The sequence below is a fragment of the Pomacea canaliculata genome, linkage group LG3, assembly GCF_003073045.1.
Source record: "Pomacea canaliculata isolate SZHN2017 linkage group LG3, ASM307304v1, whole genome shotgun sequence".
Classification (NCBI taxonomy): Eukaryota; Metazoa; Mollusca; class Gastropoda; order Architaenioglossa; family Ampullariidae; genus Pomacea; species Pomacea canaliculata.
Window position 1 is genome coordinate 19,463,916 of NC_037592.1, and position 14,508 is coordinate 19,478,423.

The 14,508-nt window shown below is 37.3% G+C and overlaps 1 protein-coding gene across 4 annotated transcripts in view; it reads right to left on the bottom strand.

Annotated features, from left to right (window-relative positions):
* Window positions 1-14,508, bottom strand: part of LOC112559255 (hemicentin-2-like) — a 58,278-nt gene that overhangs the window by 20,846 nt on the left and 22,924 nt on the right. For 3 of the 4 annotated variants that reach the window (XM_025230350.1, XM_025230349.1, XM_025230352.1), the window contains exons 5-15: window positions 14,077-14,257; window positions 11,099-11,263; window positions 8,804-8,961; window positions 7,853-7,870; window positions 4,158-4,248; window positions 3,886-3,989; window positions 3,120-3,300; window positions 2,506-2,726; window positions 1,005-1,188; window positions 601-704; window positions 243-423 (exon numbers count right to left, since the gene is read on the bottom strand). In XM_025230350.1, the coding sequence (XP_025086135.1) occupies window positions 243-423; window positions 601-704; window positions 1,005-1,188; window positions 2,506-2,726; window positions 3,120-3,300; window positions 3,886-3,989; window positions 4,158-4,248; window positions 7,853-7,870; window positions 8,804-8,961; window positions 11,099-11,263; window positions 14,077-14,257 (1,588 nt within the window). The remainder of the gene's footprint in view (window positions 1-242; window positions 424-600; window positions 705-1,004; window positions 1,189-2,505; window positions 2,727-3,119; window positions 3,301-3,885; window positions 3,990-4,157; window positions 4,249-7,852; window positions 7,871-8,803; window positions 8,962-11,098; window positions 11,264-14,076; window positions 14,258-14,508) is intronic. The other variant, XM_025230353.1, reaches the window with a different exon arrangement.

Below are 14,508 nucleotides of genomic sequence, written 5' to 3' on the forward strand. Positions count from 1 at the left end.
CACTAGTCTTTTTTTAACGTAACTAAGTGCATTTCAATGAAAAGCAACCAAATCTACCAATAATACTGTTTTTAAGAAACGAAGCAATTACACTTTTAACTGTGCATACAACTTAGTTTAAAATGGGATTAGCAGTGGGAAATCATGTTACATTTGTATGTCCACATGCATGCATATGTATATAAAGGTATGCACACACATGTGCATGCACACGTACACTCTGTCTTTCTCCCTGAGCTCACCATAAACCTCCAGAACAGCAGGCCTAGACTGCACAGTGCCTGCAGCATTGGTGGCAACACAAACATATTCCCCTGCATCCTCCTGCTTTACAGACTCGATCATCAGTGTCCCCTCTTCAAGAATAACTATGTGGGAATCTGCACCTGGGACAACCACTTGGCCATTCTTCAGCCAGGAAATCTGATTTAATCAAAATCCAGCAACAGATATTAGTTCAAAATAAAAACTGAATGTAACAAATGAATATCAACATATCATTATAGCTACAGAGACTGACCTAAAGAAATATTATATTTCACAACCGCAAATTTTACAGCCATTGATGTGCAAAATAAGACAAAAGTAGGTGAAGGTTACCTCAGGTGTGGGGTTTCCAGATGGAGGTTGACATGGAAATTCTGCTGTGTCTCCTAGGGAAAACATACCACCCTGTGGTTCGTAGGCAAAATCTACATCCAAAGCTAGAATGCAGAACAATGCAGGTATGTCAATTAAACAGTCAAACCTAGAAAACTGAGACATATGACCTGTTGGGATCCTTGAATTGGCATCACACATTTATGTTTATGTACTTCATAGAAAAACAACATTTAAAATTAAGATGCTATTGGACTTTCAATATCTGTACATCACCTTTGTAGCACAAAGGGTTTCAAAAAGTTCAAATAAATAAACTAATTAGATAAAGTGTAACTAAATATTTATTGAACTTCAGCAAAATTATTTATATGACATTTTTACTGATAAGGAACTGTTCTTACAAGGTGGAATAACTGTCACTTCAGTTCCTGTAATGTATTTCCACTGTCCATCTTGAAGATACCATGCAAAACACTGGCACTTATAATTTTGTTCTTGAGAATCTTCAATATCTAAATTAGTGACTGTGGTTGTTGCTGTCAACAACTGTTTGCCACTGGTGGGGTCAGTTTTTCTGCTGACAGCCTGAAAACCAGATACAAGATGATTTTTATTTTATTTGTATATAATTTTTGTGAGACTGTTAATCTTTTTCGTTAGATTCAGTGCTAGATAAGTGTTCAAATATGTGTATTTTATATGTTTAGTATATTTACAAAAATGTATAAAAATAATGGAAGTAAGAAGCTAGGTCCCTATAATAAGATCAGTTGAATAGAACCAGTTTTTTGTCCAGTGTTTGTCTTCACATTCTCTTGGGAATTCTCCTTTTTAAAAAAAAATATGAAAGTATGTGAAAACTGATTATTTTAATCTCATTTTCATGGAGCATTTTGTTTTCACACAATCCCCTTATTTGGTTGTTATTATTTGTTATTATTTTTGTCCTTATTTGATCAATAGTGCCTAACCTTTTCTTGCCCGAGGGCCGGATTGGACATGATATAGAATCTCACGGGCCAGAATATGACGGTTTTGCCAGAATCATGACAACGTTAAAAATGAAATTATGTTGTGTCTAGCTAAAATGAGCGGGCCAGATGTGGCATCTTCACGGGCCATAGGTTGGGCACCCCTGTCATCTAGAAAATGTTTGTCAAGCAGACTTGCATTTGCTGAATGAATCAGTTTTCATTTTATATAGTCAGTTTTGAAAATCTGTACATAAATCAGATTTATTGATCCAAAATTAAGAAAGTCACATAGACAATGATGCACTTTGTTTGAAATAGATATATTTTTAACTGATGAAAGAAGACAGCAAAAAGGAAAAAAATTGTTAAAAAACAATTACACTGTCTTTTCTTTGTTCAAGCAGCTGTATTTAAGAACCATAACTTTTTTACAAAAAAAAGTTGACATGTTTTTTATCATGTTACATATCAGAACCTGGGAACATCTCTTTTTCTACTTTGGTTATTCCACTGACTGGTGACATGAGCCATGACATGTATCCACCAACAAAACACCAAAAACTAAAATCATATTTTAGCATTATTTTTCATACAAGATGCAGACAAATTTTACCAATAAAATGTTCTGGTCAAGAAATGACCTGTAGTCAAATGTTTGAGCCTGAGTCATCTCTGTTGAGCAGAATTACTGTCCCATGACTAATAAGCAATATTTTTCTGTGAACATAAGCCAACTATTTCCCCCGTATCTTTTTCAGAACGGATGCTCTCATTCCCCAATGCTCAGCTGCCCATTAATAATGTCATCTGCATACCAAAGAAATTTGTGACAATACATAAAACAACCCACACACCAAAGACCAGCCCGAAATAATAACTGAAACACAGAGGAAACTTAGCCACAAAATTATAATGACAGCAAACATACCTGAGTATCTTCAGTCAAACGCTGACCATTACACCTAAATGTCAAAGTGTCAGCTGAAATGACAGAACACACCAGAGTGGCTTCACCATCACTGCTGAGGTAGGTAAAGGATGGAAGATCCCGCGTAAATACAGGTGAAGAAGGAATGATGGGAGGGAATGTCGGTTCATAGGCCTCTGTAGTACGAACCATCGGTTCTGCTGTTGTGACTACTGGCTCATCTGTAACAGTTCACCCAGCAGCAGATTATGAATACTGTGTTTTACAATATGTCTTTATTGTCCACTTCTATCCACAACAGAGACAGAAATTTTCCTTTCTTGGGAGCTCTCATTAAACACAACTGACACCTCACACACTCACATATTCAAACCGCCCTCCCCATCCCAAGTGATGATTGCCAGAGGCACATCATGTACGTGGATTAAGTGCAAATTAAGTGCAAAATCACACATAACAAAATACAGTTTGGCTTGAAGGTGCTTTATTGATGCTAATTAATGTAATGACAGTTACACTATTTGGAAAAAAGTTCAGGGAAATTGATTAGATTGTTTTTGCTTATGAGCATAATTAAATTTGTACAGCTATTAAAAATAAAGGAGTACACCAGCCTGATACAGTTAGACGAGCAATATCACTTCTTCTAGTTCCCATGGCATTTTCAGCCATGCAGTAGTAGCGACCAGCATCAGCACTGGAGACTCTGTGAATAGTGAGCGAACCATTGGTGCTCACACTGTAGCGTGCATCTGTCCTGGGGTCCAGTCGCTGTTGCTCAAATACCCAGTACACCTATGCAAGAAATTAAACTTCAAACTTGTGAAATATTCAATTTTATCAAAACATGGATTAAGTGCTACTTCTTTGTTTCCTAGATGGATGTGTAAGTTTCAAGTTATATTCAGTGTGTTCATTACAGAATAATAACTGTTGTGAGCCCATAAACAATTTCTGTTCTTGCCACAAATAATAACATTTGAATTGAATTGGTTGTTACATACAGACAACATGCTCTATCTTCTCACTCAAAAATATGTTCTTTCAAATTAAAAAAATATAGTTCTTTGCATAAGAATGCCAGAAACAAGGCTCCTCATATGATGGTTATTAAGAGTTTTTATTTTTGTTTGGTTTTTAGGGGTACGTAGCAAGAAGGCACAAGCTGGTCAAATTTTGGGGCTTTTTTGCTTTCCACAGGTTGTTCCTGTATTATTCAGCCAAAAGAAATAGTAGATATAAATCTGATCAAATTTCAGCTTTTTACAACTGACCAGCATATTCATCAGCAAAAATGGTTATAAGCCATCGCGGGCATTAATTTCTGCCATATATTCACTCACACATACAAATTAATCATGTATATAACACCATTCTCACCCATGGATTTGGCTTTCCTTCAGGAGGGCTGCAAGCAAATGTAGCATCACTGCCAACCTCCACAACTGCATTACGGGGCTGAGCTTTGAAATCATCCTTGAGATCTGCAGATTGATGACTCAACCAATCAATGAATAAATAAATCAACTAACCAATCAGCCATCAGTCAGAGACCAATGACTTTTTTCCAAGATTAGCCATGATGCTTTGTTTCTATATGACATTGTCTACAATGTTATAATTAAGACTATAATAAGTCAGAAAATACTCACAAGCCAACAAAATTCGTCCTTCTCTACTCTGCAGTGACTTCCAGCCAACCTTATTGTTAGCCACCTCAGTGTACCATGCCACACACATGCACTGGAAATAATGCAATGAAACAATCACATGGGGCTATAAGTCTAGTTTGGAAAATGAAATAAGACATGCAAAATTTATCTGGAGTCACAAAAATACTATTAACCATTATGCTTACTGGGTGTTTACTGGGTTCTAGTCCAGTATAACATAGTAATGTTTCATTAGCCCTTCTATTAAAAAAAGTTATAAATGATTAACAAGTCATTCTGACTGAAAAAAAAAATATTCTAGCAATTTACCACAGGCATCAGGAAAAAATGTGCATTCAAGTCATTAGTCAATTTAATATCCATCTAACTTGGTCTATGGTGCTACAATTTGCATAAAATTATCAGTACCTGTTTTTATCTTGAGCAAGATCATATCTTACCAGAAACATACAATAAAGCTTGCAGATCAACAGTAATCATGGTGTTTCCAAGTAGCATCTGTCATCGAAGCCAATGGGAACAAAACATATTTTGGGAAATGAAATCATTTGAACACTTTTATTTGAACAGAATTAAAGGTTGGGCTATTATATGATATTACTGTAGTCCAGCACTCCAGTAGTGTACTAAGTTATGTCTTTGTTTTTGTAGAGGGTAGAAGCTGAACAGCACCCAGGACTGTCCCTTTCTCATGCCGGCTGCGTATGTAAAAGCCAGCCTTGAACTGTCTACCCGTAGCTACTGGCTACTGGACCTATTGTTATACCAGAAGTTACCAAGCTGCTTCAGCCACTTGGGAAGGACATAACGAGACAGGACGCGGTGGGGGTAACTACGGCCGCCACGAGGGCTGGGAACGGTCATGTGGAGACAGTAGGAAAAAGGGGGGATGGTTTCTGGAACATTCGATGGGGACATGATAAGTAGTGTAGCTTTACAGTGGAATGTATTCATTTAAAGTGAAACTACAGCAAAACAACAGTAAGAGTCTTAAGAGAAAAAGTAGATTACATATAGACATATACAAAAAAGATAAAATGAATAATGATGGTCAACAGGATCACGATTATCATCATTACTAAATAGGTTTTTTTCTGGAAAGAAAGTGTCAAACAGGCAGTAAGCTGCAAAATATGACTTCGGTAACTGAAAGGAAGAAATTATAGCAAAAGCACTAGATCAATATGAGCTAATATCATTATAAAAGCAAATTTAAAAAATTTTAACTTTTCCAGACTGTGACAGCAGTAAATGAAAATATTTTTCGGGTTTTATTTATTTATTTATTTTTTTTTTATATAATTGTTTAAGACTTCTTTCCCTCCATGCATGTAAGCACAGGTCCTCAATGTAGGATAATCACATACTTGCAACTTTAAATGTGCATGTGCACACCTATACACTAAGCATGTGCATATCAGTTTTGTGTCATGATTTAAAAACTAAAACTAGCTAGGGATATTTTATTTTGAACTGAATGCATACAAAGAGAATACAATGTCTGTCATGGATTAGAAAATTCATTTCTGAATCCTCTGTCAATAATTAGCAAATATTCAGAGCTAAGAAAACAGTTACAGATATGGACACATATACTTAGGCCATAAAAACAGCAAAACTTGTGCAAAGATAAAAGTGTTTGTGTGAAGAGAAGACAGGTTACAACTTGTAATATAATACAAAGCAGGCAGACAGACAGGCTGGACTTCCATAAGGACAAAAAAGAGAAAAATGGTGAAATGTACAAAAGATTAAAAAGTAAAACTGCTGACATGCTAATTATATTTAGGACATTACAAAAAGCAAATCCAGAAAATAAAGAGGACAATATGATATATTATGGACAAAGAATGAAAGTTGACATTAAAAAAGGTTACAGTCATAATAATAATTAATGTGTAAACGAAGACTAACAACTACAGAGAAAATTTTGAATAAACTAATATTTCAAGGCAAAAGTCAATGTAAGCCAAAGTTCATTCACATATTCACCAAAAATGGAACTATTAAGCACTACACTCTGCGACTTTAGGAGCTTTATGCTGCTATTCTTTGCCATGAATTCCTGAAAATCCTCTCACCCTTTTGAACATTTTTTGTGAAGAAATTCATCTTCTTAGGTTTGAATGTTGTGCTACTTAACATGTAAACACTCTAATTTTGATTGTGGATGCAAGCAGAATGCTCTTTAAGTAGATGTAGTTTTAGAAAAGGGTTCTAAAAATCCTTGCTAGATAAAAATGGTATCAAAAAGTGTCAATTAGTTGAAAACAATGTTTGCATCTAAAACTTTGGAAAGGATAACCCTGAATATATACATAGCAAACCTTGGTTAGCATAACAATTTCTGTTCCTGTGCTGCCCATTGATATTGAATAAAAACTGATTAAAAACTGACACTATCTTCTTATACTTAGTGATGGCAACAGATCTTGAATTTTAATTTTACTTTAGCTGTAAATTCACAGTGAAGCATCATATCACTAAAGCATGTCAGACACTAAAATTAGATGTGCACCTCTATCCATCACAATTTCTCTAAATCAGTTACCACACTCTTGATGTGTCATTTATATTATTTCAAAGTGCTGACTCAAGAAACTTTCGTAACTTATTCCCAAAGTATTATAACATCTTTTATACCATCCATTTTCCTACATTATTAGTTTGAAATATTCCAGCTTTTTAGACATATTTATGAGTTTGTGAGCCCTTCTTTGTTGGAAATTTTACACTGGGCTATTTCTGCACACTTGGATTGAATTGTTTTAAATTGGGTTCCAAAATCATCTTTCTCCTTCATTCTAATCAAAGAATAAGTCTCGTACATCACATCCACCTGTCTCTGTCCTATTTTAGTCTCTTTGGTCTGCCCCCTTTCAGCCCAGTAATCTTCAGCCCCAAGTCTAATATTCTGTGATAGTTGGAGATTCAAATTCTCATTCTTCCCTGGGGGTTTCAAACTATGACATGGGAAGCTGGTTGACACTATGCATTGAGTAACCTACTTTTATCTAGATGGTCTGGCTGCCTGATACACAGAATCTGTAGGACCTATAAGGAGGAAAAATATTTGTGCTGAAGAGCTTCAGCTTGGTATCCTGACTGAGGCGCTTGCACCACCAAATCTTCCAAATTTTTTTATGTCTTATGGCTGCTTTGTTGTCATCTTAAGCACTTAGTTTATTACTATAGAGAGATGTTTGGCAATGGTCTCACTCCTGTGTTGACTGAAGGTCTGACAGATAAGGAGTGAGATAACCCTACAGTTGGTACTGTCACAAGGCTCTTGAAGACCGATAACTTTTTAAGGGGATGTCTAAATGCTATTGGAAACTCAGTACTATTAAAGAGAATGTGATATATCCATACAGATTTCTGTTTTGTTTGTATTTGATGTCATGCTACAAAATATAATGATGATTAGAAATTGTGTTACTTTTGTAATTTATAGTTTACTTTGTAATGTGCTTATTAAATATCATTGTTTAAATGTTACTGCTATATTTATTATTCTTAGTGTTGTTGCTAACATTAAATAAAGTGATTATATCCTGAAAACAGCACAAAACTCTCCAAATGATGCTGATTTTTACATGACATAAGCGTGCCTATTTCCTATTTGTATAAAAATAGCAACAATGAAGAATTACTGCATAAAAAGAAAATCTTACCCTCAGCATATCTTTTTGCTTGGCAAAGAATATTTAAAGACAATGATTAATTAAAACATGATTCACCAAACAGTAAAAGCAGAGAATAGTGAATTCAACTTATAAGAGATTCCCGAATAGCTCTTGTGTAAGGATATAATCTCTTTTCACTAAAAACGAGGCATATACTTTCTTAGGCATGTGGTAAACACTGAATTTTATGTTCTTTCTTTTCTCTCTCTCTTTTAGAGATCATCATATAAAGTGCCTAGCTGGTGTTGGTGTACAGACATTGGAAATAAATATCCCCTTTGAACTGGGATATACAAAGTAAAAGAAAAAAATGGAGAATGCTTTTTGTAATTAAAAAAAGGTATGCTAATGTAAAAAGATATCATCACCACTTCACATGAAGTTTTATGCAGTGATTGATCAATTCAGTTTACTTGTTTTATCATTTGTTTCCAAGCATTAAACCAAAAATAAGGGAACACAACCTAATGCAACAAATCACATAGGGTTACAAAACTATGTTTATATATAAAAGCTATTTTAGAATTAATTATGCAAATTGTAAGTCAAAAACACTGTTGTGGTGATTGAGCTAATGATCCTAAGGAAGATTTCTGAATTTAAATATTTACACCACCTTAGATTTGCAGACAATGTATTTTCCTCACAGATGATAAAATTACAGCCAAGCACTTTCAGTGCCGACACAGATAAACCATTTTCTTAAGAATTTGTGTTCATTAAGTTTCTATAACAGTGTCACACATTGTTGGTTATTTTTCACCAGCGGATTAATGTAAAACAAATAATAAGAATAGCATTTTTTCATAAAGAGTTTACCTTAAATCAGGTTCATGCTCCTTTTTTAACACTAGCATGTTCAAGGGAACATGGAAATTATTATTCATGCTCTCTACTTGTTCACGCCCTGATATAAGATAAATCAGACTTGACACGTACCTCAAAAGAATCTTCACTATAGGTGTTTATGAAGTTCTCCACCTCAGCAAAAGTCCAGTTGAGAACACTCCGGATGGCCTTTAATGTACGATCATTGTTCTCATCCAGTGGCTTTGTTACTCGCTGATTATTGCATCGGAAAGTCAAAATGTCTGCCCCTATGTGGTATCAAAGATAAGGTAAAGGACAGTTAATCCATAAATTAGGTTATTTTGTTGATTATTTTTCATTGGTCTACTTCTGCTGCTCATTCTGTTCAAACAGTATCTCGATTTGATTCACACGTAATTTCATTTTATTTTTTAAATCATCAAGCTTAAAAGAAAACAGTCATTTCCAATGATAATTACTCAAAATAATAATAATAATCCCCTAAAATCCTCTACGATACAACTTTATTAATCTGCAAGGGCAATTATAGGCAAAATTTATAGGTGCTTATGTGGTAGAGGCTGGCTAAGATGCCAGCTGAAGGCCAACTGATTGGTAGCTGGGGCAGGTAGCGCTGATTGGCACGCAGGTTTGTTTTGGGTCCAGGGGAGATGGAGAAGGCTACGAGAGGAGGACGGGGTAGCACCCAACCCCCCTCCCAGGTGGACACAGTAGCACAGCCAGTGCTTCTGTCCTGTACGGCCGGCTACCCATGGCACATTATCCCTCCAGGGGGATATAAAAGGAGAAGACGAAAGGTCAAGAGGGCAGGGAGTTTTCCTTCATGCGAAAATCAGCCAGCAAAGAATCAGCATCATCAGTGAAATCATCATTTGAATTTCAACCACGCAGTTCTGTTTCGCCATAGTTGACAGCCTCCAGGCGCAGTCGGGTGGTGAACAAACCGGTATGTCATCAATATTCTTGTCTTTGCTGTAGCATAAACTAACAAATAATCAAACTTCAGCAGCTCAGGTTTAAAAAAATTGTTCTTAAATTTTTCCTCCTTTTGAATCGTTTGTTTCGCTTTCTTTAATTTTTAATTTTTTCTTTATTTTTCTCTTTCTCTCTCTCTCTCTCTCTCTCTCTCTTTGCATCGTATTTTATTTTATTCTTTAAAAATTATTTTTTGTTATTATAGTATTTTTTTTTTTTTTTTTGCATTTGGTCTGTTTTGCCTTTTGTTTTTGTGATTTATATTCCTTTTTTCTATTTGTTTAACACCTTAATATAACCCATAGCTGCAGCAGTAGCTACCTTTTAAAATGGGGAATCTCCTAAATGCCAGCCTAAATAACAGCTGGAAAGAGATTAAAAGACTAAATCAAGGACCAAGGTCCAACATGCCCACCTAGTTAAAAGAAGGTACCAAATGTGAGACAAATTTAGAAAAAGCAAACCTTTTGGTTGAGCAATTCCAAGAAACCAGCTCAGACTCAAACCTAGACCCTGACTTTAAGATATACAGAGAACAGGCAGAAGGCAATTTTCTACCTCCCCCACCCCCCCCCCCCCCTTCAAACAAAGAAGATACTCTCAAACTAACAAACAGAATAACTATGAAAGAGCTCAAACAATCCCTATGCAATAAAAAGTTAGGGTCTGCCTCCGGCCCAGACTGCAGCTTGATGGACCATATAAACAATATGCTGGCTTCACACAGACTATTAGTGAAAGATATGGTCTACAGGGAAAAACAAGTGGAAACAACTTGGAAAAGGCTTAGGAACAACGAAAAACAGAGGTATACAGTTCAACAAAATGCAAAATGAAACTGGAGACACAAAGTTGATGTAGATCAAGGGAGTAGACAGAAAGATAGATCAGTCTCCTTTAGTCAGTTAAACTTTAGAGCAGTGGTTCTCAAAGTTTTTTGGACTGTGGACCACTTTACTTAAATAAAAACTATGGCGGACCACCAAGGCCTAAAAATCAGTCTGTACTATGAATTTCAAATTTAAATTGCCGCATTTGTTTCATTTTAATTCAAAACTAAATGTCCTTTTGTAACAGTAATATAGTAATAAGATGACATAAAACTACGTATACCTAGTTCTCTGTAATTAAAATGTTAATGCGAGGAATGCATCACTTTAAACATCACTTTGCTGACATATGACGACTGTCAGCCGCGGACCACCTGACTTATGCCACACTTTGAGAACCACTGCTTTAGAGTAACTGTTAGCATGATGAGCATTCTAACAGTATGTGAATGAAAAGGGGAACAAATTGTACTTATTTTCATATCTGGAAGTTTAAAGAAATGCCTTTTAAAACCCAACAATTGAATCACAACAAAACTGCTATTCTTGATCTCAATGGATTCAGTGAAAAATTTAAAAGGTTATGTTGACACCTCACCTTTGACATCACACACAATGCTGACAGGTTCATTGGGTGTAACATAAACTTCCACTGGGGGTTCCTCCAAGAACTGTGGTGAACCACTGTCACGCTGAGGACGTGGCTTGGCTGTATCTGTTGGGGATACTGTTGTCTGAACTTCATCACTGGACTCAGCTTCACCTGTTAAGTCAGCATTAAGCACAAATGGATACTATATATAATTATATATCATGCTATTTTAATAATAATAAATGTGCAATTTCTATAGCATCTAATCATGCTCATAAAGGAATGTGCTTGATACAAAAGCTAGATTGATGTGTAGTACATGAAGGAGAAGAGCTGGACAAAAGTATAAACAAAAGAAGGGTAAGGGTGAAGTACAAAAGAAAGTGACATACAGAAGTAACAGTCATGACAAAAAGTAACAACAAAAATTTTGGACAGACTGATCAATAGACAGAAAAGTGGGCTCAGGGTTGCAATAGACCATGTTTAGGAGTAGTGCTCATGGAGAAGATATGCATGGAGAAGATATGTTTTTAAATTTAAAAGACTCAAAGGTAGGTAAGTGGCAGATATAAAAGGGAATGGATTTTCACTGCTTTGCTGTACCAAGGCTAACAAGCTTATTTTATTGTTTTGGTGACGGAAGCAGATAGCATACACTGGTCAGACAAAGAGCAAAGGGTTCTGGTTGATACGTAGGGAAAGACAAGTGCCTTCAAAGAAATTAAAGCAGAGCACAGACAACTTGTACCGAATGCAAGCATAAAGAAGCAGCCAGGCCAGAGAACACAGGAGAAGAGTAATACAGCCCTCTTTGTTTTAAGCACCAGGTGTGCTGCAGATTTCTGTACCTTTTGGGTTTCTCTGAAATAGAGCTATAGGTTTTAAATTATGCTAAAAAAACAAAACACCAATCACTTGCTTGTACAGAGCAGATGCAGCATACATTAAAAATAAATCTGCAGCATTGTCGCATGTCACTTGCTTCTTGGGTGGTTGAGGTAAGGGTGGTGGAGGTCGCCCGGGGGCTGGTGAAGAGGGAGGGGCCAACACGTGGCACGTCTCACAACTGAGACGGGTAATAGACCCACCACAGAGGACATCTAATATGGGGGATGTAATCAACAGGATATGTCGTCGCGGGTCTTGACGTAAGACAGGAGGGCGGGGGGCCCATTCACATAAGAAGAGCGGGAGCCCCAGGGCTAGATGGGAACTATATATTGAAGACCTGGAATCGGATCGTGATGGACAGAGAAGAGCTGAGGTGCAGGGAGACGTCATCGAGATTGTGATGGGTCACTGGAAGTGGTGACATCACCATCGCATTGCATCAGACAAGTCGTCGTGAGGACGGACTGTGTAATCACCATACCGCAGGGCAGTAGGCGAGGGTGTGATGTGGTTACTGGATGTGGTGGTGTCAGCTTCACATTGCCTCGGGCAGTGGTCAGGGAGGCGGATAGGCTGTGTTGTTGCTGTGTTGCCTTCAACACAGTCCAGCCACACCTTCTAGTAAAGCGCCTACAAGACCTGGATGTAAACACCGGCCTGGTTCTATGGATCCGATCATTCCTGAAGGATCGACTACAGCGCGGGTGGGTCTCAGAGTTCCACCGACAGGTACTGTAGGGTCCAGCAGCTCGTCTGAAGGAGTAAATCTGTCAGGGGATGGAATAATTCTATCAGATGAGCAGATCCTCAACACGGGTACCCCTCAGGGATGTGTGCTTTCCCCCATCCTGATAAATCACAGCTGCCACTTTCTGACTTGTACCTTCATGCAGTCAGAAAGATGGCACATAACATCATTTCAGACCCAACACACCCTCTCCATCCCAACTTCCAGCTATTGCCCTCAGGCAGGCGCTATAAAGTGCCACGTGTGCGGAAAGCTGCCTACCAAAGGTCCTTTGTGCCAGCAGCCATCACCATCCTAAACAAAGGCACAAGGACTCAGCGGGAATCAAACACAGTCTGATGAGAAGAGGGTGCTGCATCACAGCCATCACAATGTTGAATGTTTCGAACAAATAATAATATATCTTTACTCCTAACTGTGTGTGTTATATGTATGTATGAGTATGTATGCCTGCCCTTGTGAGCAAAAGGAAAAGTTCTGTCTTGGGTCTCCTCGACAGACAATAAAGTCTGATTTGATTTGATTTGATAGTGAACACTCAGTGTCGTGCTGGACCATTAGTTTGTCCGGGGGGAGAGGGGGGTGTATCTAAATGTTTGTGTATGTTGGGTAATGCTTTTTTGTATCGGGGAGGGACTCAACTCCGGTTGGTTTACTTTGTATTTTTGATGTAATGCTTGATGTAATGTTTGTTTTCTTTTCCTTTTTCTTTTAAGTTGGTGAGTCGTATTTTGGCAACCGCCAATAATCTTACATGTTGTATTGTCCCCTCGTGCACGTGTTTTGTGTCCATTGAGGAGTGGTTGGCTTCGTTGCTCCTTTCGGGCGCGTGGAAGTCTGTGTGATTGCGAGTGTGTGAGAGAGCGAGTCCTGCGATGCCCGACTGCGTCACGCAACAAGCATTCCAGAGGAGACATGAGAGTTCAGACAAATTTAGAGCATGTTGCTGGCTAATGGTTATAATGTAGCTGGGTGAGTGTACACATGCACAGAAGTGTGAATGATGTTACTTTTATATCATTTTTTCAAGTGATTACAAAACTTCAGCTAAATTACAGGAAGCAAAACATGTTACTTCTATATAAGAAGTAAGAAGAATGTAGAAAAGCATTTCTATCTAAGCAATAGCTACCTCTTTTGCAAAAGTTACTATGTCCTACATCAGCAAGAGCTGCCTATTATACTCCAAGCTAAAGTGGAAAGTAGTAGTTTAAGCACTATTAGCTGCCTGTTGCAAATACTCTTCTGTAGCAAAATCAAGAAGACTATATTTATGTGGTGAGCACAGGGCTTTTTCCCGAATGGTCTTATCAGACTGCAGATTGCCAGATCTACTGCTCACCTTGAACAGTCAGCTGAACATCCCTGCTTTCCCTTCGACCTGCATCATTCCTGGCCACACATTGGTAAGTCCCCACATCCTGCTGTCGAACTCTGATTATTGTTAAGCTGCCATCAGTCTCTACTAGAAAGTTCTTGTCAGCGCCAGGCTCCACTCTTTTCTGGTCTTTTCGCCATAGGACCTAATAAAGAATAAACACACACATGAAGTTATTGCTTAGCTAAATTATAGTATTAAATTACTACTTGAGTGATTGAACCACTTTTAATATTTGTATGATTGCAATAATATTTAATAAATTTGTAAAAAAAATAACTTGACTGACTAAAGGAACCTAGATTCCAGTACTTGATATTTTATTACTTTAAATTTTTCTGCAGTAAACAACTCTGTAATTTTTCTGTTATATCCTTATAAAAAGAACACCTCCAA